A 27,398-nucleotide genomic window follows, 5' to 3' on the forward strand; every position below is an offset into this window, starting at 1 on the left:
AGGCTGGCCTCGAAGTCAGAAATCCACCGCCCGGCTAGTCAGCACTCTTAACTGCTGAGCCATCTCTCCAGCCCCAGTTTACTTTTTTTTTATGCTAGCCATTATGAGTGGGGTGGCTTTGTTTTGTTTTTGGTATATGAGGGTATTAGTGCACACATCCATGGTTTACCTGTGGCTTTTGGAAGATAACTTACAGGAGTCTGTTCTCTTCAACGTTTGGGTCCTGGGGGTTGCAGTGAGGTTGTCAAGTGTGGGGACAAGTGCTTTTACCCACTGAGCCATCTGCCTGGCCCTCAGAGAAATCACTTTAAATTTGTATTCTCTTCATGGCCAAGGATGTTGAACGCTTCTATTCCCGTTAACTGTTTTGTAGCACTGTACAGCCAACCCCCTCAAACCACTGGCTTATAACAGCAGTTTATTCCCACCAGTATCAGTATTACCTTTGTGGTGTCTCTGTCACTTACATGACTATTAGCCAAATGACTGACATATTTGATACTGTCACTTGCTACACAGACATAAGGACCTAAGTTCTGATCACCACTACCTCCCAAAAAGCTGGGTGTGGTGGCCAGTCTTTAACCCCAACACTGAGAGGCAAAGACTGGCGGTACCCTATGGGCTAACAGGGCATTGACTAAAATGATAAGCTCTAGATTTAGTGAGAAAATAGAAAGTAAGAAGGTAAAAAACTGAGAGGGCTGGAGAGAGATGACTCAGTGGTTAAGAACACTGGCTCCTCTTCCACAGGACCGGTTTTGAGTCTCAACACCCATGTGCTGGCTCACAACTATCTATAATTCCAGTTCCAGTGGATCTGATGCTCTCTTGTCTCCCTAGACAGCAGGCACACAATGGCATACAGAAAGAAATACATATAAAACACTCATAATAGAATTTTTAAAATTTAAGTGATTGAAGAACACATCCTAACGTCATTCATTCCCTGTCATTCAGGCTTGACCACACAGCAGGTACAACTTGTACATGCATATACACTTAAAGTATACACATATCAGAAAGAAAAGAAAAAGCGGAATGTCCATCTTGATAGTAAATGAATGACTATAAAGAGAAAAAGCGAAAATTTCCCAAAGACAAGTCAGTTAGGCTAAGTGAGCTAGGTATAGCAGAAGCACACCCCTGTAATCCTGGCTATTCAAGTCAGTTAGGCTAAGTGAGCTAGGTATAGCAGAAGCACATGCCTGTAATCCTGGCTATTCTGAAGGCTGCTGGGCCAGGATAGTCCAAGCCACAAACATCCCCATCTTAAAAACAAATAGGAAAGCAAAGAGATGAGAGAATTATAGAATGCTAAAGCATTTATTTCTTGGGGTTGGGCTTGTATGCATGTATATGTACCCAAGTACACGTCCTCTGTGTGTCCTGTTAGCTCCACGGTCAGCATCATTAAGTGACCATAGGCTTTGTCCCTGTTTTTTGAGACAGGGTCCTGAAGCTCATAACTTGGTGAGACTCTTCTGTCTCAACCTTTGGGTGCTGGGACTATAAGCACATACCACACTGTCCTTTTCAGGGTATCCAAACTCGTTTCTTTTTTAATTTTGTTTGTTTTTTTCCGAGACAGGGATTTTCTGTATAGCCCTGGCTGTCCTGGAACTCACTCTGTAGACCAGGCTGGCCTCGAACTCAGAAATCCACCTGTCTCTGCCTCCCAAGTGCTGAGATTAAAGGCATGCGCTACCACCGCCCAGCAAACATTTATTTTATTTATAGCTGTACAGATGGCTGTGAGCTATCATGTGTGTGGCTGCTGGGAATTGAACTCAGGACCTCTGCTGGCCCAGTGTAATTCACTGTAGCTGTCTTCAGACGCACCAGAAGGGGGTGTCAGACCTCGTTACGGGTGGTTGTGAGCCACCATGTGGTTGCTGGGAAGAGTAGTCTGCGCTCTTACCGCTGAGCCATCTTACCAGCCCCTGTTTTTTGTTTTTTCGAGACAGGGTGCTGGGACTATAAGCACATACCACACTGTCCTTTTCAGGGTATCCAAACTCGTTTCTTTTTTAATTTTGTTTGTTTTTTTCCGAGACAGGGATTTTCTGTGTAGCCCTGGTTGTCCTGGAACTCACTCTGTAGACCAGGCTGACCTCAGAAATCCACCTGCCTCTGCCTCCCAAGTGCTGGGATTAAAGGCGTGCGCTACCACCGCCCGGCTATCTAAAGTTTTTTTAGCTGATATGTAACTGCATAATTTTCCTGAACTTTAGGTAGACTGTATGATAAACAAGAACAATGTTTTTTCATAAGGCCATGTGAAAGCTGAGTGTATAAAAGGTACTTGCCCCCTGCAAGTATTGATACCCCAAATTCAGAGTGAAGGTTAAAGCTGAGAAGAGAACCAAATTCCACTAACTTGTTTTTTGAGTACACATGCGCACATCATACTTACATACATAGAGGTTTTTTGTTTTTGTTTTTCAAGATAGAATTTTTTTTAGTGTAGGTTTGTCTGCTTTATACCAGGCTGACCTCAAACTCAAACTGCCTGCCTCTGCTTACCAAGTGCAGAGATTAAAGGTGTGCACCACCATGCCCAGCTTAAGAGTTTTTTAATATCCATACCATGTCAGTGTTACAAACTTGTTATCCCTGCACTTGGTAGAGACAGGAGATTCAGTAGTCGATGTCCAGTTTTTGGTTACATCCTTCTCTACATAATGAGTACCAGCCTATGTAGAGATTTTGGCTAAGGGAAAAGGAAAGCTTCGGGTGTTTAGGCCATCAATTATGAATACAGTTAGTTCTTTGGTGAATTACTTAGGAGTATGTTCTTTGGCCTTCTCTGCTCTAGAATTTTCCTAATATAGTACCTAGCAACCAGAGGGTGTTTATTTTTATTTCATGTATATGAGTATTTGCCCTAATGTATGTCTGTGCACTGTGTGGATACAATGCCTGCAGAGGCTAGAAGAAGGAGCCAGATCCACTGGGACTAACTGAAGTTATGGGTGGTTATGTGCTGCCATGTAGATGCTAGGAATTGAGCCCAGTTCCCCTAGAAGAGCAGTCTGTGCTCTTAGCCTCTGCACTGTCTCTCCAGCCCCTAGCAATCATTTAAGTTGGGAGTGTTTGTTAAATTCCTACTACTAGATATCCGTTTGCCTAGTCTCTCCTCAGGAATTGATTTTGCCTTGTTCAGTTTGTGCTTATTTGATCATAAGTGATGGTGGCCTCTGAGATGGACAGGACGGCTCTTAAGGGACCAGGGTGTACTAGAACATGGCCCCCTGACTTTTGTTCACCTCCAGTCTGTTTTAATTATTTGTCACTCTGTCTGGTCATGGGTACTTCTGTGCCAAACTCCAGGTGTGGATTGACTTCACACTCCATTCTCTTAAGTGATCTCTTGATAACCTTGTTTTAAGACAGGTTTCTTTGTGGCCCTACCAGGCTGTCCTGAAGCTCATTCATTAGATCAGACTAGCCTTGAACACAGAGATCCACTTGTCTCTGCCTCCCAAGTGCTGGGATTAAAGGCATGCAGCACCATGAGTCACTTATTCTTAATACTTTGACCAGTTATGAGTCTGCAATATATACTGCCCACTGCAAAAACAATCTCTGGTTAAAGTTAGGACACTGTCAACCTATGGGCAAAAAAATAAAAGAAAACATAAAACTTTGAAGACAGTTTGACAGAGACACATCATGTCCATTGTTTCTATTCATTGTTTATTTTAGGAATTTGCCCATAAGTCTGTTGTGTGAACCAGTTTCTCTGAGCAGAATTATTTTTTTCTAGGAGGTTTTAAGCCTGGTGTCCTGGGGGTCACCCCTAGTGATTAGCCACTGGTCAAAGGTTATACATAAATACATAAAAAGCTAGAAAAATTTATGCCTTTGAAAGAAATCAGTGTGTAGGTTGGGGAATATATTCAAACTTCAGGCAATTTATGAATTTGTCCTAGATTTTATATAGTAAGATTCTCGTGTTTGTTTCTGTCCTTTCTCTGTGGATGCGGCACACTCAAGTGTAGCTCATTGTATACCCAGTGTTCCTAACTCCCATTCTCTGGTCTCTGGATGCGGCACACTCGGCTGTAGCTCAGTGTATAACCAGTGTTCCTAACTCCCATTCTCTGGTCTCTGGATGCGGCACACTCGGCTGTAGATCATTGTATAACCAGTGTTCCTAACTCCCAGTCTCTGGTCTGTGGATGCGGCACACTCGGCTGTAGATCAGTGTATACCCAGTGTTCCTAACTCCCAGTCTCTGGTCTGTGGATGCGGCACACTCGGCTGTAGCTCAGTATATACCCGGTGTTCCTAACTCCCAGTCTCTGGTCTCTAGATGCGGCACACTCGGCTGTAGATCATTGTATACCCAGTGTTCCTAACTCCCAGTCTCTGGTCTCTGGATGCGGCACACTCAGCTGTAGCTCAGTGTATACCCAGTGTTCCTAATTCTGCTTGCAGTTTGATGCAAGCGCACTCAGCCTTTCAAGCCACCCAAGAAAAGATGGAAGCTCATCAAACTCGGCATGGCTGCTTGCCCTCTGTTCATCGGGTCTCTTGGCTTGTTGCTTACCTTAGAATTGCAGACTTGGTTTCCTGTGGTATTGGTCCTCCACAATTTTCAATTCTCAAGAACACTATTTCCCCTCTTTTTTACCAGTATACCTGCAAATACAACTTTATTATTTTCTCTGTCATTGCTGGATTCGGTAGGAGCTGGTGTAATGGTTACAGTCCTGGTCCAAAATACCATACTTCCACACTTCTTACCTGTGGTTCAGTAGCACGTTGTTGGAACAGCATCGCTGTAGCCTGCGCTGCCTCAGAATCCAAATCCTTCTACCTCAGCCTCCTGAGAACATGGATGTTAGGCTGTCACGGTGGCCAGTCCGTAGCTTTTATTAGTAAATGCTTTTCAGCTTATTTGTGCCATAGCCCATTTTACCAAGGCAAGAGGTAGTTGTCTTTAACTCATTTGTCTCCTTTCATTGTTAGTTTTGGGGAAGAGACTTTATTGAGCTCACTCCAACAATGTCAAAGTTGCACCCTTGCCTACTTGGTGGTACTGAAGATCAACCCCAAGGCCTTGCTAGTCAAGTATTCCTTCACTGAAGTCTACCCCCTGCCTACTTTTATTTTATACATTTCTTTTAAGCTTGAAGACAAAATATCTTTTTTTTAAAATAATATTATATTTTAATAATTTTACACAATAATTTTTTTTTTTTTTGTCGAGACAGGGTTTCTCTGTGTAGCCCTGGCTCTCCTGGAACTTACTCTGTAGACCAGGCTGGCCTCAAACTCAGAAATCCACCTGCCTCTGCCTCCCAAGTGCTGGGATTAAAGGTGTGTGCCACCACTGCCCGGCTTGAAGACAAAATATCTTAACTCATATTGTTCTTGTTGGGTGGGAGAGTGGTGTGGTGTGTGTGCACCTTTATTAAGATGTGTGTGTGTCCAGGCTGGAGAGATGGCCCAGCTGTTAAGAGCACTGCCTGCTCTTCCAAAGGTCCTGAGATTAATTCTCAGCAACAACATAGTGGCTCACAACCATCTGTAATGAGATCCGATGCCCTTCTGGTATGTCTGAAGATAGCTACAGTGTATTCATATAAAAATAAATCTTAAAAAAACAATTTAAAAAAAAGGTCTGCGTGTCCAAGCATGTTAGTGGGAGCAGAAGATGATGAGCGCATGCCCTGGTTCACAGGCTGAGCTGAAGAATTTGATGGAATCTCTTCTACCTTATACAACGTTTACATCAGTGTTCCAGAAATTGAACTCAGCTCCTCAGGCTTGAGAAGCCAATGTTGTCACCCGCTGAGTCATCTTGCCAGGCATGTTTTACTCTTTTATATAAACAAATCCAACTTCTCTGGCTCAGTTTATTAAAGAGAGACTTATTTCCCTTTCATATCTTTTTATGTCCTTTGTCAAAATTACTTGACCATATTATTTCTGTGTCTATTTACTGGACTTTCCCCCTTTCTCTTTTTTCATTTTTAAAAAAATATGTATTTATTCATGTGTGTGTGTGTGCACCTGAGCTGGGACACAGATGTGGAGGTCAGAGGACAACTTACTGAGTCAGTTCTCTCCCACCATGTACCTTCTTGGGGATCACATTCCCGTGGTCAGTCTTGTCAGCAAGTGCCTTTACCCCACGGAGCTATCTGCTCAGCCAGTACAATTTCATTACTTTTAATTCAGAAAATGTAATGCCTCTAACTTTTTTCTTTTTCAAAATTGTATTAGTTGTTCAAAGTCTTTATTGGTTCTCTAAGAATTTTAAGATTGTTGAGTACTTAACTAATAGTCTTTCCCCATTTTTACATCGTAGATAGACTCAGTGGTTTGTGCATACCATTCCCAGTTCACATTTCTCATTGTATTCTGGATCTTTATCTAAGGCAACGTGTTGTTCTATTTATCTTAGCTACATCAAAATCGATATATGTTGAGATTCATGAGTTTTTGCCGTAATTCATGTTAGTAAGTCCTGGCTGTAGTTCTCAACTCTGGCTCTTTGTACCCTAGGGTTTCTTTAAAATGCTGGTGGCTAGATTCTGTCTGGGGTACTTTGAATTTGAGAGAGTACTTTGTCACCTTTTTGGGAGCAGATCTAGGTGTGTAGACTTGATAGAGGAAGTGCCACTTGGAATGAAGCTTTAAGATTGAAGCTTCAGTTCCAGTCCAGTTTGTTCTTTCTGCTTTGTGCTTGTGGTTCAAGATGTGAGCATTCTCTGTACATACATCTTTAATTCCAGCACTCAAGAGCAGAGGCAGATCTCTGTGAGCCTGGTCTATACAGAAAGACCTGTCTCAAAAACAGAAAAGGGAGCAAAAAGATGTGAACACCAGATTCCTGCTCCCATTGTCATTCCTGTCATTGATGCGAAGCCTTCCTGCCATGCCATGTCTTACCTTCTTAAGTCTAACTCTTTATTCCATCCGTTGCTTTTAGTTGTGTTTATCACAGCAACAGCAAAGTTACTACTACACTACCCTGGACCGTTCGGATCCCATCCTAGGTGGCAGTCATTTCTAGGTATGGTTCTTAGGGTAGGCAAGCTGGGAAGATACATATTAAATATAAATTTTAAACTTTTGTACATATAAAATGTACAAAAAATATTAGATTAGTAACAGATATGTTCATTTATAGGCCTATTTCTTTTACCATAAGTATGTAGAATTCTGTGATTTTTCCTTTATAGTGAAATTATTATACATTTCTGTTAAAAGTTGTTCATTGAAAACCTTTCATGTTCCTGGCGGTTCATAAATGAAGGCTGTGAACAAAGTGGAAGGAGCGCAAGGAGTTAGTTGGTTTATACATTAAACTAGTTTAAATAACTCTTTGTTGTCCTTTTTGGAAGTTATACCATAAAGCATACTTCCTTACAATAAATGAAGAATTGTATCATTGGAGGGCCATGTCCTTAGTTTTTAAAAAGGATGAAACTAAATACCTCGGCCTAGTCACAATCTCCATTTCAAAGGTTCTTCAGACTAAAAGCTTATTCTTCATTTAAGTGACTTCTCTCCAGCCATATTTAGGAGTTCATCTAGGTTATAAACCATATCTCTGCTTATTCATGCTGTTCCGGATTGGGTGAAATAAGCATCAGAAGTACTGGGGGGAGGTGTAGCTCAGCACTGCGGCTTATCCTTCATCTCTAGATGCAGGTATCTGAAGAAACGCAACTGCTGAACGAGAGCCTGGAGTGGGCATCCACTTCCACCTCTCGGGATTGGCTGAATAGAGTGTGGTCTGTTGAGTGTACTTTTGATGTTGTTGCCAGTCTTTTTCAAATGCATAGTGACACTATCTGAAGAAATACTAGAAATACCTGGTAAACATTTTTCTCCTATGTATTGTTAAGCCATATCCAGTTGATTGCACTTTACAGCTTGGTTTTCTGCCTGGTATCAGTGGTAATCGGGTTACATTAGGGTCTGTGTGAGCTGTGACTTTCATAGTCAGCCTGTGTAAGGCTAAGAGTGTGGAGCAGCTTACGGTGCCTAGACTTGAAGGGAGTGTTTGCTTTGGAGCTCTCTACCATGGCTTCAGAAATTTGTCCTCTCACTGTCCATTTCGAGTCCTGATGGTATTATCCATGTGATTAATAGTACAGTTTTGGGAGGGGGAAAAAGGCTGATTTTAATTTTTTTATAAGTAGCAAATTAAGAGTACAGGCTACGAAGATCTTTCCTAACATTGTTCCGTTTTGCTTCTGGTGTTTAAAGTACATTAACAGCAGTGAGGTGGTGCTGCGCTTCTGGATTTTGTTCTTTTCTAGTTTTCTTTTGGTTTTTGAGAGAGGACATAAGTAGCCCATGCTGACCTCATATTTGCTGTGTACTGGAGGATTACCTTGAACTCTGTCCCCTGCCTGCTTCCCATGCACTGGGATTGTAGGAATGCACCATCAGGCCTACTTTTTTTCTAGGTTTTTTTTTTTTTGTGGTCCATGATTTTGTCAATTGCAAATGACTAGGCAAGAATGATACATAAGAATTGTACCCACCACCCTGGATTTCTTTTGGACGGAGGCAGATATCCTTTCTGCCAACTCAACTGTAAGACCTCTTCAGGTTGTGTATGCTGAATCAACAGATTGTGACCATAAAACACAGTCTGTTTATTCACACAGTATTTGGCAGGGAATGGCCCCTTTTTGCAGTAAAAAACTAGTCTCTGTCTTAGTGATAGAACTAATTAGTGAAACCCATGCTTAGCATTCAGGGCCTGTGTTCAGTCCAAAGTACTGATAAAAATAAATTTTAGACAAATTCACTCAAATACATGAATTCCCAAGGAGCAGAATTCGTTTTATCCTCTTACAGTTTTATAACTCTTGAACTATATAAAAGACAGGTGTTAGAGGACGGGGGAAAGATGCTTGAAAGAGGGAAAGAAAAGGCTGGGTGAGCAGACAGGTGATCTAGTACTCTGGATGTGTATACCTGGACTCAAGCCCCAGCTCTAGGAGGAAAAGGGGCAGAGGTTGGGGGATTCAATAGAGGACTGTGGAAGGAGACTGAAAGTTAACTATATTGAAGAAATCTGCCAAGGCAAAGACTGTCCCGTTCCAGTGTGGACCAAGCACCCTTCTAAGCACATCGAGTGGGGTCCTCAGAAGGCACTGGCGTGGGACAAAGCCACCCGTAGATCACAGCTCGCATGGCTGTCCCTGGACTTTCTGGTTAATAGTAAGGAGGGCTGGGATTTTGGCTCAGCAGTTAAGAGCATATACTGCTCTGCAGAGGCCTCTACATTTGGCTCCCAGCACTCAGGGCAGCTTAGAAACGGCTCTGATTCAGATGCAGGGGATCCATCAGCTTCTGACCTCTGTACGTACCTGCACACTTGAGCATAGACATGGACATAGACGTATATGCATGTACATTAAAAGGGTTTTCTGGTAGTTTTTTTTTTTTTTTTTCAAGACAAGGTTTCTCTGTGTAGTCCTGGCTATCCTGGACACCAGGCTGGCCTTGAATCGCAGAGATCTACCTGCCTCTGCCTCTTAACTACTGATACTAAAGGCCTGTGACCTTGCTGCCTGTTCAAACAGTATAAAGGCCAGAAGGTATAGTTCAAGCTCATTCCATAGCTCAGGTTTGCCTCTCACCCATTATTCCAGCCTCCTGAGTGCTGGGGTTATGGGCATAAGTCACAAAACCCATACCCCTATACTTAACTTTTCAAACCATTATTTTTACTTTTATGATTATAAGTGTTAAGCCTATATTGTATGACTTTGCATGTGGTAGCTGTGGAGGCCAAAATATAATGTTGGATCCCCTGGAACGAGTTACAGACACTTGTAGTTTTCCATGTTGGTGCTGGGACTCTAACATGGGTTCTCTGGAAGAGTGGCCTAGGCTCTTAACCACCAAGCCATTGCTCTGGCCCCATATTCTTAAGTATTTTAATACATATATATAGTAACAATTCTGGAATTTTGGTTTCTTTTTCTAAAAAAGCAAATATTATAAGAATGTGTTTTTGTTTTAATCACAGATGTGGGGATATGGGCTGCTTGGGACTGACTGCAGCAACGGCAAACACATTTTTTCATGTTTTTTTTTGGGGGGGGGGCTTGGGGTTTCGAGACAAGGTTTCTCTGTGTAACCCTGGCTGCCCTGGAACTCACTCTGTAGACCAGGCTGGCCACAAACGCAGAAATCCTCCTGCCTCTGCCTCCCAAGTGTACATTTTTTCATGTTTATCCTAACTCAGTACCTTACTGTGATAAACTGAACCTCGGGCAGCTTAAAGGAGGAGTGAAGGCACAGCTACAAGTTGCCAGCTTTGTTACTTTAGTAAACCATTCTCAACACATGAATTCCAATGGTCTTTTCCCTCTTATCCTTATACAGACTCAAAGGCCAGCTCTTAGAACACGGGGATCACCGCCTTTTAGGTTATTGCAAAAGACCTACTGTTGTGGGAAATATTAAAAATGATCACCCTTCATACTCTACTGACCTGCTGGACCACCTTCCTGTTGCTAACTTGGAGAAAATAGAGGGAAACAACATACAGGGTATTGAGTTATACTGTAACTTTGGTTCGTTTTGTTTTCTGTTCCCATTTACAGTCTTTTAAAATGTACAAGTAAGCAAGTAAAGCAAAGATTCACAGGCAGCCTTCCCTTGGCCCTCCACACCCTCCCCTAACCCCTGAGCTACGTCATCTCTTCCTACAAACATTCTTCTATTCAAAGACAAATTGGGATGGACGAGATGGCTCTGTGGATAGAGTGATTGCTGTAGAGTGTAAGAACCTGGGCTCAGATCCCAGCATCTAGGTGAGAGCTGGCCATGGTGGCACATCTGTAACTCCAGCCAGACTGGAACAGGCAGATCCTGGAGGTTTTCTGGTTCCAGTCTAGCCAGTCAGAAATCTCCAGGCCTCAGTGAAAGAACTTGTCTCAGTAAATAACATTTTTATTTACTCGGTGTGTGCACATGCATGTATGCGTGCACTTGTGTGCTCACATGTGGCAGGATACAAATGTGGAGATCAGACAACAGCCCATGGAAATCGATCTCTTCTCCATCCATCATGTGGGTCCAAGGAAACATCAGCTCATCAGGCTTGGCTGGCAGCAGCTGCCCCACCTTGATGAGCCACCTTGTCAGTACATCTTCTTATTGTTTTTTTGTTTGTTTGTTTGTTTTACCTGGTACTTAAAAATTGCACATGATAAGGTGAAATATGTGTTATATACCTGTAAGCTTAGTTCTCAGGAGGCTGCTGCAGGAATATCAGAATTCAGGGCCATTCCAGGGCTACAGAGAGGTTTGAGGCTAGCCCGGAGTATGTAGGAAGGGGACATCTGTCTCAGAACAACAAAAGAGTTTACATAATATATCATCAGCTGAATATGATGTTTGGATACACATTAGAATGAAGTCTAAATAGATTTGAAACATACATTTTTTTCTGATATAAACATTGAAAATAACCGGGCAGTGGTGGCGCACGCCTTTAATCCCAGCACTTGGGAGACAGAGGCAGGCAGATTTCTGAGTTTGAGGCCAGCCTGGTCTACAGAGTGAGTTTCCAGGGCAGCCAGGGCTACTCAGAGAAACCCTGTCTTGAAAAAGCAAACCCCCCACGCCCCCAAAAAAGTTTCAAAATAATTTTGTATAGCTCTTTGAAGTATTAGAACGTGTATCTAGCTATTTAGTTCACTGTGCCTCGCAGTGGTCACCGAGCAGCTCTCCTGCCTGTTCCTGATGAGGTGTCTACATCTCACGTCCTACAACAGAGTGGTTCTAGTCACAGCCACACCAGGCCGTTCAGCTTTCCTTTAGAGACACTTTAGCACCCAGAGAGAGTGACGCTCATCTGGAGCACATGTGCTCTTTCAGAAGACCACTGTTTGGTTCTCAGCGCCCACATTGTGCAGCTCATAGCTGCCTGTGATTGCAGCGCCAGGGATCCATTGCCCCTGGCCTTTGGACACATGCACTCTCAAACAAACACACACACACACACACACACACACACACACACACACACACTCATAATCAAAGAGAAAAATCTTTTTTTAAAGATTTTCTTTATTTTATATATTTGAGTACACTGTAGCTGTCTTCAGACACACCAGAAGAGGGCATCAGATCCCATTACAGATGGTTACGAGCCACCACATAGTTGCTGGGAATTGAACTCAGGACCTCTAGAAGAGCAGTCAGTGCTCTTAACCACTGAGCCATCTCTCCAGCCCGAGAAAAATCTTTAAAAAAAAAAATACAGCTGGTCAGTGGTGGCGCATGCCTTTAATCCCAGCACTTGGGAGGCAGAGGCAGGCGGATTTCTAAGTTCGAGGATTTCTAAGTTCGAGGCCAGCCTGGTCTACAGAGTGAGTTCCAGGACAGCCAGGGCTACACAGAGAAACCCTGTCTCAGGGGAAAAAAAAAATACTAGCACTGAGAGAGTTCTGAGGGGAGACCGCATGGCCAGCCTGGGCTATATAGAGTAAGTCCCTGTCACAGTGTCATTGTCCTGGTCAAATTGCTCAGTTAGTTTCCTGCTTTTGTTTATTTGTTTCCCATTTTTGGGTGTATAGTTGGTTTAATAGGGGAGGGATGTAAAGGTGTGGGGAGGGGGAGCGGGAGGGGAAGGGGGAACGGGAGAGGAAGGAGGAGGGTATCAACTGAGAGCAGGCCTAGTGCTTTTCATATATTAGGCAAGGCTTCATTGATGAACTAAACTCTAAGTCCTATTTGTGGTGTTTTAACCACACAAATTCAGATTTTTATATCATTTCTATTTTCCTTGGTGTTTTATGAACTTCATGAGGGGGTTGGTCTGCATTTTATTCGTTGTTTTAAATGATGATTCCATATGTAGCACTGTTGCCTTATAGATCTTGGTGAGTAATAGTCTGCCAACATTAGGAGGTAGGAATGTCCAGCGTGAGGCCTTCTATAAGCATAAAAGAAATTGGAAGTGGCCAAACAAGAGTTTGCAATTAAATAGCGATAGCTCAGTAGTTGAAACAAAAGCATGGCAGTTCTTTTTTCTTTTGATCAGTAAGTTGAAGTGATCTTTAATGATCAAGACAACTTCTTTTTTAGACTTACTTTATGTGTATGAGTGTTTGGTCTCTGTATGTGTGCGCGGGCATACCGTGTGTGGGTTATTGTCCACAGAAGTCAGAAGAGGATTTTGGGTCCTCTGGAGCTGGACTTCCAGAAGGCTGTGAGTCACCATGTAGGTACTGGGGACCAAATCTGGGTCCTTTAGAAGAGTAGCCAGTGCTTCTAAATGCTAACTAAGCCTTAGGAAAACTTTATTCTTGAGACAAATACTCAACGTATGTAGCTGAGGGTGACTTTCTGGTCCTCATACCTAATGCTGGCCTTGCTAGCTGCCCCTGAAATTAATTAGGAAAAATGTTGACAGGCACCCGCAGTCAAGCTCAGTATCTTAAATTTAATGGGGAAATAATATCTAATTGTTTGTTCTTACAGTGCTAGAGGGTCTCTGCATACTGGGCAAGGGCTCTCCCCTCATTAGTTGGTCACACCCTAAAGCCCAGAGTTTCCTGCTAGGCCTTGTCAGAACTCCAGTGTAGCACTTGTAAAGAAGAGAAATTATACCCAGCTGAGTAAACCTTAAAGATCCTTTTCAAATATAAAAACTACTAGCTAATATAGAAGGGAAGAGACTTTCCCCTCATTCCTCACTCAATTAGAGAGAATCAGATATAATCATGATTGTGTCAAAAGTTCAAAAGGGAAAATGGAAGGTAAAATGAGCCGAGCTGGCTCTCTTCCCTCAATATTGTACCTGTAAGCTTGATATGTTGTTTGAGAGATTAACTTTACAGACTTCCGTACCCAGAAGTATGAAAATTCTTGGGGACCTCTTTTCACAGGCTTGATCTTAACATACTGAATAAAGAGAGCAGTTAATCCCTTTTGTAAAGTAATTTGAGAGGAGGGAATTTAGAATGTAAAATCTCACCTGCAGAAAATACTCAGCTCTGTAAAGACCTTTCTATCTTTAGACACTTACAAAGACTTAATATTTTAATGCGGAAGGGTGAGCCTGGTTAAAAAGCCAATGGGTGAAATTAGAGAGAAATAATCCAGTGCTTTCTTTGTGGGAGTTATCATCCCGCTCTCCAGGGGACCTGATTCTTTTTTCCTTCTGAGGAATGAGAATGCTCCTCTGTATAGCCCGCCAGCACCTCTTAAATGCAAGTTTGACTTTTAGTATAATAAGAGTCTTGTTAGGTGCAATTTTGCTCCTAGTCATTAATACAATGGACAAATGTTGTGGTTACCTGGGAAAGAAAACTCAAGTGCTTTTAAACCTCTTGTGAGATCTGGTTTCATGCTTGAAACCTATACACTGTTATGCCCAGTAGCATCTGTAGAAGGCTCCAAGCTTTAAGCTGTACAACATAGCAGTTAATACACTTTGGAAAAAATTGACACCACTACAGACTGAACTCAAGGTCCTGAATAGAAGGCATTCTTCTGTTTACTGGCTGCATTAAGGTTAGCTAGTGAGTAGAATGTTCGTGGCAATGGATGCTGCAGCCATGGATGCTGCTGCAGCACGGTGCCTTGGTCTACAGCAGGAAGTGCTTGCCTCCGGGTGCCTTTCAGGTTTTTTTTATTCTCAGCTATGAAACAGTTTTCAGTTCCCAAGTGCAATACTGAATTAAGAATAAAATTCACCCAAGAGAGTCAGTAGTTCATTTCTAATGGACTTCGTGGTTTTCCTTTTTTTCTCTGCTGGGGATTGAGTGCAGGGCCGTGGCTTTCCAGTTAAGTGCTTCACTACTAAGCTGCACCCTCCCACCCCCAGCCAGTTCTTGTTTGTATGTTTCTTAACATTTATGTATTTGTGTGAACACATGCACATGCCACAGTACCATGTGGAAGTCAGGACAGCTTGTAGTAGTTCATTCTCGCTTTCTACCACCTGGGGTTCTGGGATTGAATTTATATTTAATAGAAAGTTCACCTTTATCTGCCCTGACCGTTGTGACCCTCTTGTTACTGGATCAGGAAAGGTGGCACACATCTTCAATCTCAGTGCTCTTAGGAAGCAGAGACAGAAGATATCTGTGAGTTCAGGGTCAACCTGGTCTGCATAGTGAGTTCCAGGATAGCCAGGGCTACTTACAGAGACCTTGTCTCAGCCTCCCTCCACACCCACCTACTCCCCCAAAGTTGGCAGAAATAGCAACAAGTAACCTTTAGTCCAAAAATTGCATTCTGACTAACCTCCAAATACCCAGCGCCATGGTCTCAGTTCTTAAACATGCCCTCTTCCTGTAAAGACCTGAATCTTCTAAAGACGTGTGACCGTGGGCATGTGCCCACAAGTACAGTGGCCAGCGACCAGAAGAAGGTATTATATCTCTTGGAACCTGTTACAAGTGGTTGTGAGCCATCCAGCTTGGGTGCTGCAAAAGGACTCTCGCTCTTAGCTGCTGAGCCATCTCTCCAGCCTCTTAGTTACCATTTTTATGTTAGGGGGGTGGTTTTTGTTTTATATGATTCCTAATTTTCTCCTAATGATAAATAAATTATAACCCTAACCCAAATCTTTGGGACTCTTTTGGTTTTTCGAGGCACAGTTTATCTGTGTAGCCCTGGCTGTCCTAGAACTCACTTTACAGAGTAGGCTGGCCTTGAACTCAGAAATCCACCTGTCTCTGCCTCCCAAGAGCTGGGATTAAAGGTAATGTGCCACCACTGCCCAGCCCTCTGGGACATTTTTAAAGAAACCAATTAAGGATAACATTTAGGGTTTAGGGAGATGCTCAGCAAATGGAAGTACTTGCCATGCTCTTTCAGGCCCTTAGAACCCATGCTGGAAAGCTGGATGACATGGTGGCAGGCTTCCATAATCCAAGCTTTTCCTACAGCAGGATGAGAGGGGGAGCCGGAAGATTCCCTCAGAGCTGGCAGGCCAGATAGACAAGAATACACAGCTTAGCAGATAAAACAACACACCCTACTTCAAAACATGGTAGAATTAACCCAAAATGTTGTGCTCAGACCTTCATATGCACGCCCACACACCCTTTCACATGAATTTCAAAGGAGAAATTCAAAAAGCAAAGTTACATTTTTAGACTGGAAATGAGTCTCAGGTTAGTGTGAGGAGCTGCTGCTCCGGCCCCAACATTGCAAAAAGAAAAGTTATCACTGGCCAGGGCAGGATGGTAGCAGGTTCAAGGCCTGCCCTGACTACATATGAGGGGTAGTCAAGGCTTAGCCTGAGTATTGTGCTTAATAATGTTATGGTGTTTGTCACCTTATTGGTGTGGGGGACATCTTCCTCCCTTTCTGAACGTCTTAATATACATCAACTTAGGAGTGACTGTTTTGGTTTCAGACAAATCTTCCTATCTTCAAGCTGAAGGAATCTACTGTTAGAAGAAGATACAGTGACTTTGAGTGGCTTCGAAGCGAACTAGAAAGAGAGAGCAAGGTAAGACTTATTTACAGTAGAGCTATGCTTTTTCTGACTTACCGTGTAACTTTAAAGCAAAACATGCCAATTCTAACTGAAGGTCTCCAGAATGTGTCTTGTAGTGGGTGAAAGCCAGTACAGGGCTTATGTGAGTCGGTCCATCACAAGCTGTACCCGGGAACGGAGGACAGCCGTCCTCACTGTTCAGGCGGTCCTCGCTGTCCGGGGCTCTTACTGGCTTCTGCCCATAGTGCACCTGAGCCTTTGCAGCTCGACATTGAATAGCCCTTCTCAGTCCTTCCTGCTGTTCCTCCCTCAACCTTTTTTTTTTTTTTTAAGATTTATTTCATGTATATGAGTATGCCATTGCTGTCTTCAGACACACCAGAAGAGGGCATTGGATTCCATTACAGATGGTTGTGAGCCACCATGTGGTTGCTGGGAATTGAACTCAGGTCTTCTGGAAGACCAGTCAGTGCTCTTAACCACTGAGCCATCTCTTCAGCCCTCCTCCCTCATCCTTAAGGGCAGTATATTTTTCCAATTTTGTTTAACTCATAGTCTGCATTTTTTATTATCTCACATGTATGTAGAAGTTTCATAGAGTGATGATCTTATTGTTGGATCCATCGATAGTCTTCAGAGGAGCTTGTGAGTGGGTGTAGGAGACTGATGTGCATGCTTGTCTCGTAAGGACCAGGAGTGGGTATAGGAGACTGATGTGTATGCTTGTCTCATATGAGGACCAGGAGTTGCATTTGAATGTCTTCCTGTTACTTTCCACTTTACTTTTGAGACAGGGTTTCTCACTGAACCTGAAGGTTGATGTTTCAGCTAGGCTGGCTGGCCAGAGAGCCAGCCCTAGGTCTACTTCATTCACCCCAGGTTTTGGAGTTGTAGGCACTGCCACTTCCTGGTTTAATATGGGTGCTGGGAATCTGAGCTTAGGTTCTCATGCTACACAGTCTAGCGTTTAGATCGTGTGCATGTGTGCGCGTGCGTGTGTGTGTGTGTGTGTGTGTGTGTGTGTGTGTGTGTGTGTGTATGTTTTGAGACACAGTCTCATGTAGCCCAGAATGGCCTCTATGTAGCTGAGGAGGGCACTGGCCTTGGTTTCTCTCCACCTCTGAATGCTGGAGTACAGCCACATGTCATCACACCAAGTTCCGTGTAATGTTGGGGATCAAGCCCAGGACGTTGTGTATGTGAGGGGAGCAGTCTACAAATGTAGCCACACCCCAGCCTAGGTAAGTAGTGGCAATGATCCCTAATGCATCGCTGCCTGTACTTTGAAAGACACTATTATAAACCTTGCTAAGAATTGTCTTCTCTTAGGAAAACAATGTGAGGTTATTTTGTAACTAGAATGTGGTAGAAAGAGGTTGACTGAAGTGGATGAAATATTTTGTTATTTTTCCAAGATCAGCAAAATAGAAATGAAAGGAAAATAACTTTAGCCAGGTAAAGATAGCCAGATGGGAGACAAGCATCATACGTAACTCAAACATCCTTCAAATCTGTAGTTCAAATAAAGCTGGACTTCCTAAAGCCATATGGCGAAAAGCACTGAAAGTGGGAGAGGAAGCTGGAAGCAAAGACAAGTGGGCGTGTCTGGTTGCAGTCTGTACATCTGACAGTCGATTTAGTCTGTGAGCATGAGACTCGCCCTGTTATTCTAGGAGTTACAGGAGGAGATCTGAACACATGAAGATCCCTTTTAAGGCTCTCACATTCTACTAGAGAAGTTGCAGTGGTGGAGAGAAGGAAAAGACCTTGCCTTCAAAAGGAGTGCATCTCCTAACGTAACTATAAATTCATAAAGTTTGACAGGAGGGCTGGAGAGACGGCTCAAGCAGCTCTTATGGAGGGCCTGAGTTCAATTCCCAGCAACCACATGGTGGGTCACAGCCATCTGTAATGGAATCTGATGATGTCCTCTTCTGATGTGTCTGAGTGACACTATACTCTTAAATAAAACAAATAAATCTTAGGGGGGAAAACATTTAAAAAAAATTGTGACAGGAATCTCAACAGGAGGTCTATATACACTTAGCAGATTCGAGCTTTAGAGTCAATGTGGTTGATGGGATATTGAGCATGTATTACTTGTTCTCCTGGATACCAGGAACATAGTTTAAGGATGTAGCAGTTAAACCTTGGGGAGCTGGGGTATAACACAACTGAGAAACCTTATATATTATATTGTTTTGGGGCTGCAAGCACAGACTAGCAGAGTGTAAGGAATTTAAAAGCAAACCCATGTTTTCATAGGAGATTAGTTTATAACACAGATAACACAAGTGGAGACCAGGGGTGCATCTCAGTGGTTTGGTACATGTTTAGCAAACCACTTGTTTAGCATGTACCAAACCACTCCTGTCTTTACCAAAACCACATAATAATACCCACCAGTGGATAGGTGAATTCAGTTAAAGACTGGAAAACCTGGAGAATGTTGAGGGGTATAACATATGGCTGCTGGTAATTGTAGATAGAAGTTCTATCTAACATTATAAAACAAGTAGGAAATAAAAAACATAAATCCAAGCATGGTGGCACTCACCTTTAATCCCAGGAAACAGAGGCAGGAGGCTAGTCGGTTATTTTAATTACGATGAAAAAGTATTTTGGTAGACTGCATTTTTTCCCCAATATAGCTTATATGCTACATTCCAGCTATATACACTGGAATGTTTAAAATTATTTATTTTTATTTTATGTGCATTGGTGTTTTGCCTGCAAGTATGTATGCATGAGGGTGTTGGATGTCTTAGACCTGGAATTAGACAGTTGTGAGCTGCCGTGTGGCTCCTGGAAGAGCGCTCCATGTTCCTGACCACCTGGTCATCGCGCCAGCCCAATGTTTAATAAATGTTGCTGACGCTCTGCTTTTCCTCCAGCAACTGCTTTATTTACTAAGAGATAATCTGTCTGCTATACAGTCAGTGATATGGCTCACCTAGGATGTTCAGGATTGCACAGCCATGACCGTAGTGTAGGAACTCATTATCATCAGTTATCCTTTTAAAAGAAGCTTGCTCGGCCTGCTGGAACATACCTGTGAGTAATCCTAGCACTCAGGCAACAGAGGTGGGATTGCTGAAGTCGATGTTGTATAGGTTTACAGACCAGCTAGAGCAACATGACAAGACCATCTCCAGAGAAAGGGGAAGGGAGAGAAAGAGTAGAAAGGACTCCCGTGTTTCTTCTCAGCCCCTCCTCACCACCCGTTGACCATGATGCACTTGCGGCCTTGACTCTAAATGGCAACATAGAATACCTGATGTAGTTGTATGTTGCTTCTCTCAGTTTGTGTGTCCTATTGTAGCACATATCACACTTGTAAGAAGGTTTTATTTTGTGTTTGTTATTTTGTCCTCATGTGTAGGCTTCAGGTACTTGAGGAGGCCAGAGTAGGGCATCAAATACGCTGGACTGGACTTAGATGGTTGTGAGCTGCTGTGTATGTGGTGGGAACAGAACCTGGGTTCTCTGTAAGAGCTGCAAGTGCTTTTTAACTGTCGAGCCATCTCTCTAGCCCACTATTGATTTTTACTGCAAAATAATAGTCTGTTGTATAGAAATGCTATTTTTTATTTGCCCAGTAGTTTTTTTTCTTTTTTTTAAAAGGTTTATTTATTTATTTTATGTATGTAAGTACACTGTAGCTGTCTTCAGACACATCAGAAGAGGGCATCGGATCCCATTACAGGTGGTTGTGAGCCACCATGTGGTTGCTGGGAATTAAACTCAGGGCTTCTGGAAGAGCAGTCAGTGCTCTTAACCACTGAGCCATCTCTCCAGCCCTAGTTTTTCTGTTTTAAAAGATTTATTGATAATTTTATGTATAGGCATTTGCCTGTCTGTCTGTCTGTGCTTTGAGTGTGCAGATACCAGAAGGTATCAGCTGTCCCGAAACTGGAATCTCAGACAGTGTGAACTGACTGGCACGTGTGTTCAGGAACTGGAACCTGGGTTCTCTGGGAGAGAGTCAGTGCTCTTAGCCAGCGAGCTATCTTTCCAGCTCTTATTAGTTATTTTTCCTTCATTTGCCATCTTAGGAATGAAGCCCAGGGACTCACACGTTAGAAGAATGCCCATCCACAAAGACAGACATTTATCTCTAGCAATTCATCATTTGATAGACGCTTGGGTTGCTACTGTTCTTGAATAAACACCTAAGATTATGTTATTGAATTACATAACTTAAAATTCTGTTATTACATTTAGGTATGTATGTGTGCCTGCACATGCGTGCCTGTAGTTGTGAGTGCTACAGAGGTGACAGGACAGCTCTTAGGAGTGAGTTCTTTTTTCACACTGGAGGTAATCAAATGAGGCTTGGCAGAAGTGCCTTTACCCCTGGTCCATCTTGCCAGCCCATAACTACTCCCTGCTCTCTGAAAGTCTGTGTTGCCCAGATTCTTGTCTAACTCACCTTGTAGGCCAGGTTGGCCTGTCAGCTCCTGTGTCATTGTGTCAGTATGTGCGGTATTTCCCGTTCCTGCCCACAGTGTGAGCACTCCACGACTCTCCTGTGCTCTGTTTATCACTCTTCCCCTTGTTGGTCACAGAGGGAGTGGATCACTGTGCTTTTGGTGTTCATTGGTGGCCAGTATGCTGCTGATCTTTTCGTTACTCCCTGAGTGTGTATGCTTTTTGGAGAAATATTTACTAAGCTATTTTGCCTGTTCAATTGGGTTGCCTTTTTATTACATTGTACTGTCTAAAATGTAAAACAGTAACTCGGGGTTCCTTATCATCTATCTGCTCTGCAGTCTTTGTGGGCCATCCTACTTTGTGCTCATGGACTATGTAAGAGTCTTGGGAGTCCAGCCTCTTTGGAAATTTTACTCACACCATTGGGAAGAGCAGCGCACATGGGTCATTCTGTTTATTTATTGATTTTTGTTTTTGTTTTTTGTGGAGGCCTAAGCTAGAAACTGACATTCAGTATCTGTCATCATGGTTTGACTGTTTAGCTTTCAACATCACTCGGCAGACATCCTCCTTCTAACCCACATACAGAAACAAATACAAGAAGTGTTTGTTCTAGACAGGGTCTCATGCAGTCTTGACTGGCCTCAAACTCTGTGTAACCAAAGATAGTCTTGAGGTCTTTTCCTCCTGCTTCTTCATGTTGAAATCGTGAGTGTGCCCTACTACTACTGGCTGCAGAGTGATAAAAAGAATTCTGATTAACTTTGAACATATGTAGCACATCAGTAGAGTGCTTGCCTCTGATGCACAGAGCCCGGCACTACAGAGTTCAGAGTTCAGTTCCCAGCACTACACAAACCCAGCATGATGGCACTTGCAGGTGTTAGAGCCAGAGGCATAAGGCCATCTCTAGCTGCATAATGAATTTGAGGCCATGAGGGCTGGCCACAAGACCTTGTCTCAAAAAGAGGAAAAGGGAATCTAATGAAATCTCTTCATGCTACTTAGAATGTGTTGGCTGTGGTGCTGCTGCGATGCTCAGCAGGGAAAGGCACTAACTTGCCTGAAGACCTGAGCTCACACAAGGGAAGCCAAGATCTGACTCTGCGAGTCCACATGTGCACCATTAGTGTGCTCATACGTGTGCTACACACTTAAGCACATACATGCACAAATGAGTCAGCAAATGTGGCAGAGTTTTCTTAGTTTATTTGATGTTTAAGAGGCTCTTTGCTAGATAAAGCATTCCTGACTTGTAGGTATCAAGCCTGCTGCCTATGAGGTCCATTCTAACGATGTTCTGAGCATTGGTAGGAAGAGTGTATGTCTACAGAAACCAAGTGTCTACATGGTGGCCAAAGCTTAGACTCCCAGGTGGATAAATTCAAGTTTATCCTCAGCTACACGAGAAGCTCAAGGGTAGCCTGGGCTACGTGAAACCTTATCAAAAAAACAGCAAAGCAATCTTTCGAGACAGGGTTTCTCTGTGTAGCCCTGGCTGTCCTGGAACTCACTCTGTAGACCAGGCTGGCCTCGAACTAGAGACCTGACTGACTCTCCCCTGGGTGATGGGATTAAAGTTGTGCGTCACCACCACTGCCCAGCCTTTTTCCTTTTTTCTTTTTCCTTTGTATGTGTGGATGTTCTTCCTTCCCTCCCTGTAGGCGCAGTTAGAACTGTGGGTGGGGTCCTTTCTCTGCTGTGAAGTCTGCAGGTTTTAACATTTAATTTGACAAATTGCCAGTATGGGGAGAGAGGTGTTGGTTCTAACACAGACTTCTGGAAGTAAATGCTTGAGTCATCGAGAGCAGATCTAGGAAGGGTTGCAGAAGTTATCTTGAACATCTGGTTCCTTGTCTATCTCCTCGCTGCACTTTTCTGTTGCTCCTCCACTTGTCTGTGTGCAGTTGAACTGGTCCTTTTATTTTTCACTTCATGAGTTACTATTTTAGGGTAAATTTGTAAAGAAACAGCCTGCTGCAGAGCACATGTCTACAATGCTGCCGTCACTCCAGAGCCTGGGCCAGGGAGCATAAGTTCCAGGGCTGCACAGGAGGGACCAGGGCGTGGAGCTGAGCTCCTGGGCTGGGACTGTAGCTCCTAGGGTGGGCTGCTGTTACAGCCTCCAGCTCCATGGCAGCAGGAGCATTCTGGTAGTGTTTGTTTTGTTTTGAGACATGGTCCCACATAGTCCATGCTAACCTCAATCTCCCTGTGGTAGCTGAGACTGGCCTTGAATTCTTGATCTTCTACATCCGTTTCCTTTCTTGCCTATCGTGCACAGGGCCCTGGGTGATGGCCCAATTCCTTCGGTGAAGGAGGGAGCACAGCTGGGGTGGGAGACCCTAGGATGGACAAAGGAACTGAATTGTATAGCTAGGTGCTGACCAAGAAACCAAATGTTTTAGAAAACCCCCAGAAGGGGAGCTGAGCCCATGTTACATTGAATGTGAAGGACTGGGGTATTCTGTAAGTGGGAAAGAAGAAATGATAGTTTTTGGAGGAAGAGTAGAAAAGGAAGTTTGGGGAAGTTGATGGCTTGTTAGAAGATGGCCACAGTGCTAAGGATGGCATCCTTCACGCTCAAGTCAGAACCGCCAGCGCTCCCGGGGTGAAACTGACCTGCACCAGCTACACTGCAGAAAGAACATTTTATTCCTTAGCTGGGGCTTGAGTCTAGTCAACGCACCGAAGTGTTGTCTTTCCCACATAGTCGTAGACGCATTGAGAGGCTCAGGAGCCTTTTTGTCTCGGTACCAAATGACAGGATGTTGCCTTTATATAAGTTCAAGAAGAGACCTGTGGGCACCACCTTGAAGCAGCCTTGGTCCCGTGCATGTCTCCACATCCACAGCTGGCCTCTGGCTCCCAAGCCATGGCTTTTCTTACAGTGCTGAGAATTGAACCTGGGCTTCACTCCTGCTAGGCAAGAACTCTAACACTGAGCTACATTCTCCACCTTCTCTGTTTTTCTTTTCTTTTTTTTGTTTTGTTTTGGTTTTAGTTTTTTTGTTTTGTTTTGTTTTTTTGAGACAGGGTTTCTCTGTATATCCCTGGCTGTCCTGGACTCTGTCTGACTCTGTACACCAGGCTGGCCTCAAACTCAGAAATCCACCTGCCTTTGCCTCCCACATGCTAGGATTAAAGGCGTGTGTCACTGTGTTTTTCTTTCGAATTGTGTATTTAAACAAGTTTGCCCGTAAGATGGCTGTCCTTGTGAGGGCATTCTTTGTCTCCTGTCTTTGTGTTGTACCTTCCACTTCTTTTTTGAGACAAGATCTCATTATATTTGGAGGTCAGAAGACAGCTTGTGAGACTTGGTTCTCTTGTTCTACCATGTGGACAGCTGTGCTCCAGTGGCCGGGCTTGGCACCTCCACTTCACCCACGGAGTGGCTCCTGGCTTGGCATCACGAAGACTCACTTTGTTCTTGTTGTTTTAGGTTGTAGTTCCCCCACTCCCTGGGAAGGCATTTTTGCGGCAGCTTCCTTTTAGAGGAGACGATGGAATATTTGATGACAATTTCATCGAGGAAAGAAAGCAAGGGCTGGAGCAGTTCATAAACAAGTAAGTACCTTTGCCCCAGGGGCAATGCTGCGAGGCACTAGGTGACTGCTGCTCAGTTCTGATTTATTCACTATTTTATTTTGTGTGTTTGGATGTTTTGCTTGTATGTGTCCCATGCATGCTGGGAATTGTACCCAGGTCCTCTACAAGAGCAGCCAGTGCTCTCAACTGCTGAACCATCTTCAGCCCTGACTACCTGTCATTTAAAGTAAAACTAAATCTATGCCGCCCTTCCTTTTAGCCATTTCTAGACTTTCTGTCCTGTTGAACTGAACGGGAAGCACTCCACGTTGAACAGCACATGATAAATGCTGACTACTCTTGAGTAGTTGAAGTGAGGATTGTGTGTTGACCTAAGTTTTATCTTTGTTGTTCTTGGATAATTTATGCAAATTACATTTAAAATTGCATCATTCAGAAAGTAGTTTTACTTGTGATTCTGATTTAAGGTATAGTCTCATGTGAGTAATAAAATGTACATTATATTTGCAATCATTTTGTTTGATTGCAGGTAGCAGTATTATCAATGTGTTTTATGTAAAAGTATGTTAAAAAATTTTTTCATGGCAAAATGTTCTTTTGAAAAAACGTAAGAAAATTTATTTATGATTGTTTGTCATTTAGTAGTTGTTGATTGATAAGCTCAAACGAGTATTATTTCCATCTCTCCTCCTCTCTCTCTTTCCTCCTCTAAGAGATACAGCCCAGCATTGAGGAAGCTGAGCAGAAGTGTTGCAAGGTCACACCCAGCTGGGGCTGCAGGGAGGAGGAGGAAGGTGGTGGGGGAGGAGACAGACAGACAGACACAGAGACAGACACACTCACTCTAGGCTCAGGCCCTGCTCACTGTTGTCCCTGAGCTGTGCTGTAGCGGTCCTCCGGGCAGGCTACAGGACCCAGTGTAATCATGTACCAGCCTGAGGTCTACCCGATTAGCCAAATCTTAGAGAAGATGGCTATGTGAGCTACACATTAATTTTAACTAATAATTTGGTTTCTGTGAGAGGTGAACAAAAGCCTATCACTTTGTTATCTACTTAGCACATAACCTGTATGTGTGTGGGTGCGCATGCATGTGCGCCCACCTCAGTCCTTACATGAAGGATAGGAGATAGTCCTTTCTTTGATTCTGTCATGTGAGGTCCTGAAGACCATACTCTCAGGACAACAGACTTGGCCGAAAGCACCCTTACCCGCTGAGCCAGTCTACCACGTTTGTGAACCAAAGGGGAAGACCATTATTTGATAGCATAGCTTATGGGTCGTGTAGAGTAATACTTGTATTTAATAAATTGTACACATTTCATAGCCTTCAAGTATGTTTGTTTTGACCCCTCCCACCACCATCTTTAATAAACAGTGGATAATTTAATAAATTATCTTTAATAATTTATTTTATTAATAAAATTTAATAAAATTTTGTGTTTTATTTCCAGGGTCGCTGGTCACCCTCTGGCCCAGAATGAACGTTGCCTTCACATGTTTTTACAGGATGAAATTATAGATAAAAGCTATACTCCATCTAAAATAAGACATGCCTGAGTTTGGCAAGAAGAAACAAAACCCGAGACCATTAATGATTTGTCCGCACCAATGAAGAAGTTGTAACTAACGTAGCATGCTGCACAGACCCTGGCACAACGCCGGGTATACTAACACTCACACGCTCCCTTCCTTCCGTTTGTTTTGGCAGTTGACAAGACGTTAATTTGCTTTAGTGAAGCTCCCTCGCCCCGGCCTCTCTAAGTAGCTCTTCTGTGTCCGTGTGCACACTGTAGCCCCACAGCCCCTAGAACCTGCAGCGTCCTGACTAAAGCTGCCGACTTGCTCTCATTTGCAGTTTCTGTGTCATGTTTGCTTCTTGAATCTGATTGACTAGAATATTTCTCCTCCCACCCCTTGATGTGTGATGTCACCACCTGGTCCTAATTTATGTGCAGGAGCACAACACCATTTGTCTCCAGTGCCACACATCCGAGGCGTACTTTGTGTGCAGAATGTGTCTTCTTTCTGGCCTGTAATCCCCTTCACATGAAAGATTAATGAGGGAAATCTTTATATTCTGTATAAAAACAAAGTCAAATTTATATACTAAAATCATTTGTCTAAAATTTAAGTTGTTTTCAAATAAAAGTTGAAATGCATTCCTGTGTGCTCTGGTTGCACGACCTGCAGAGCCTGGCTTCTGTGCTCTGTCCCAACAGCCCCGCCTCCTGAGAGGGTTGTGTACTCTGCACCTTATTCCCATAACTCCATTCCTCTAAAGGGCAATGGGATCAGATACACCGCCACCTTTTGAATGGGGATTTAAACACGAAGGGCTTCTTTGGCGTACTGCCCTGTTGGGGAGGACTGTGTGCTGACAAGTGCTGTGGAGTCTCCGTCTCCAGGCCTTTTTAGTTGGTCAGTACCTCCTCACCTGTTTTCAGCAGCTGCTCCCCAGACATAGGAGTGACTTGCTGGAACTTAGCGACAGTGTAGAGAGTGGCAGGTGTCTGCTCTCTGTCATTTGGTTTGTACTGTTGGCACTCTCTGTCCTTGGAGGGAAGAAGAGCAGAGCCTTGCAGTCTGATGTACACCAATCACAAGACCAGAAAATACACAGCTTCTTGCTTCATGACATGTTTTGACCAGACTTAATGCAACTGGAATGAGGTTCATAGTTTAAGCCTGTACATCAAGTGGTTTGGGATTCTGCTGTGATTGGGTATTAGATTCCAGGAAGAGCAACTCCAGAGCATCTTCTCTGGAAACACGGGAGTAATGCAGACTGACCTCAAAGTCACGCTCCTACAGCCTCAGCCTCCCAAATGCTGAATCCCAGGCACAGGCCAACACATGAAAGCTCAAGACAGTATATTTGAGAAGAAACAAGCTTGGGATACCTACAAGCAGGCTACAAGTGCAGTGAAGTCACGGGTGCAGAAAAAGACCTCTTGTTGCT

The 27,398-nt window shown here is 43.5% G+C and overlaps 1 protein-coding gene across 1 annotated transcript in view; it reads left to right on the top strand.

The window, feature by feature from the left end:
* The window catches only part of Snx3 (sorting nexin 3), a 35,210-nt gene extending 8,612 nt beyond the window's left edge, over window positions 1-26,598 (top strand). The window contains exons 2-4 of the mRNA XM_031346984.1: window positions 16,370-16,465; window positions 24,330-24,454; window positions 25,891-26,598. Of these exons, the coding sequence (XP_031202844.1) occupies window positions 16,370-16,465; window positions 24,330-24,454; window positions 25,891-25,996 (327 nt within the window). The 3' untranslated portion in view covers window positions 25,997-26,598. The remainder of the gene's footprint in view (window positions 1-16,369; window positions 16,466-24,329; window positions 24,455-25,890) is intronic.
* The last annotated feature ends 800 nt before the right edge of the window (window positions 26,599-27,398 follow it).

The sequence above is a fragment of the Mastomys coucha genome, unplaced genomic scaffold (assembly GCF_008632895.1).
Source record: "Mastomys coucha isolate ucsf_1 unplaced genomic scaffold, UCSF_Mcou_1 pScaffold3, whole genome shotgun sequence".
In the NCBI taxonomy this organism is placed as follows: Eukaryota; Metazoa; Chordata; class Mammalia; order Rodentia; family Muridae; genus Mastomys; species Mastomys coucha.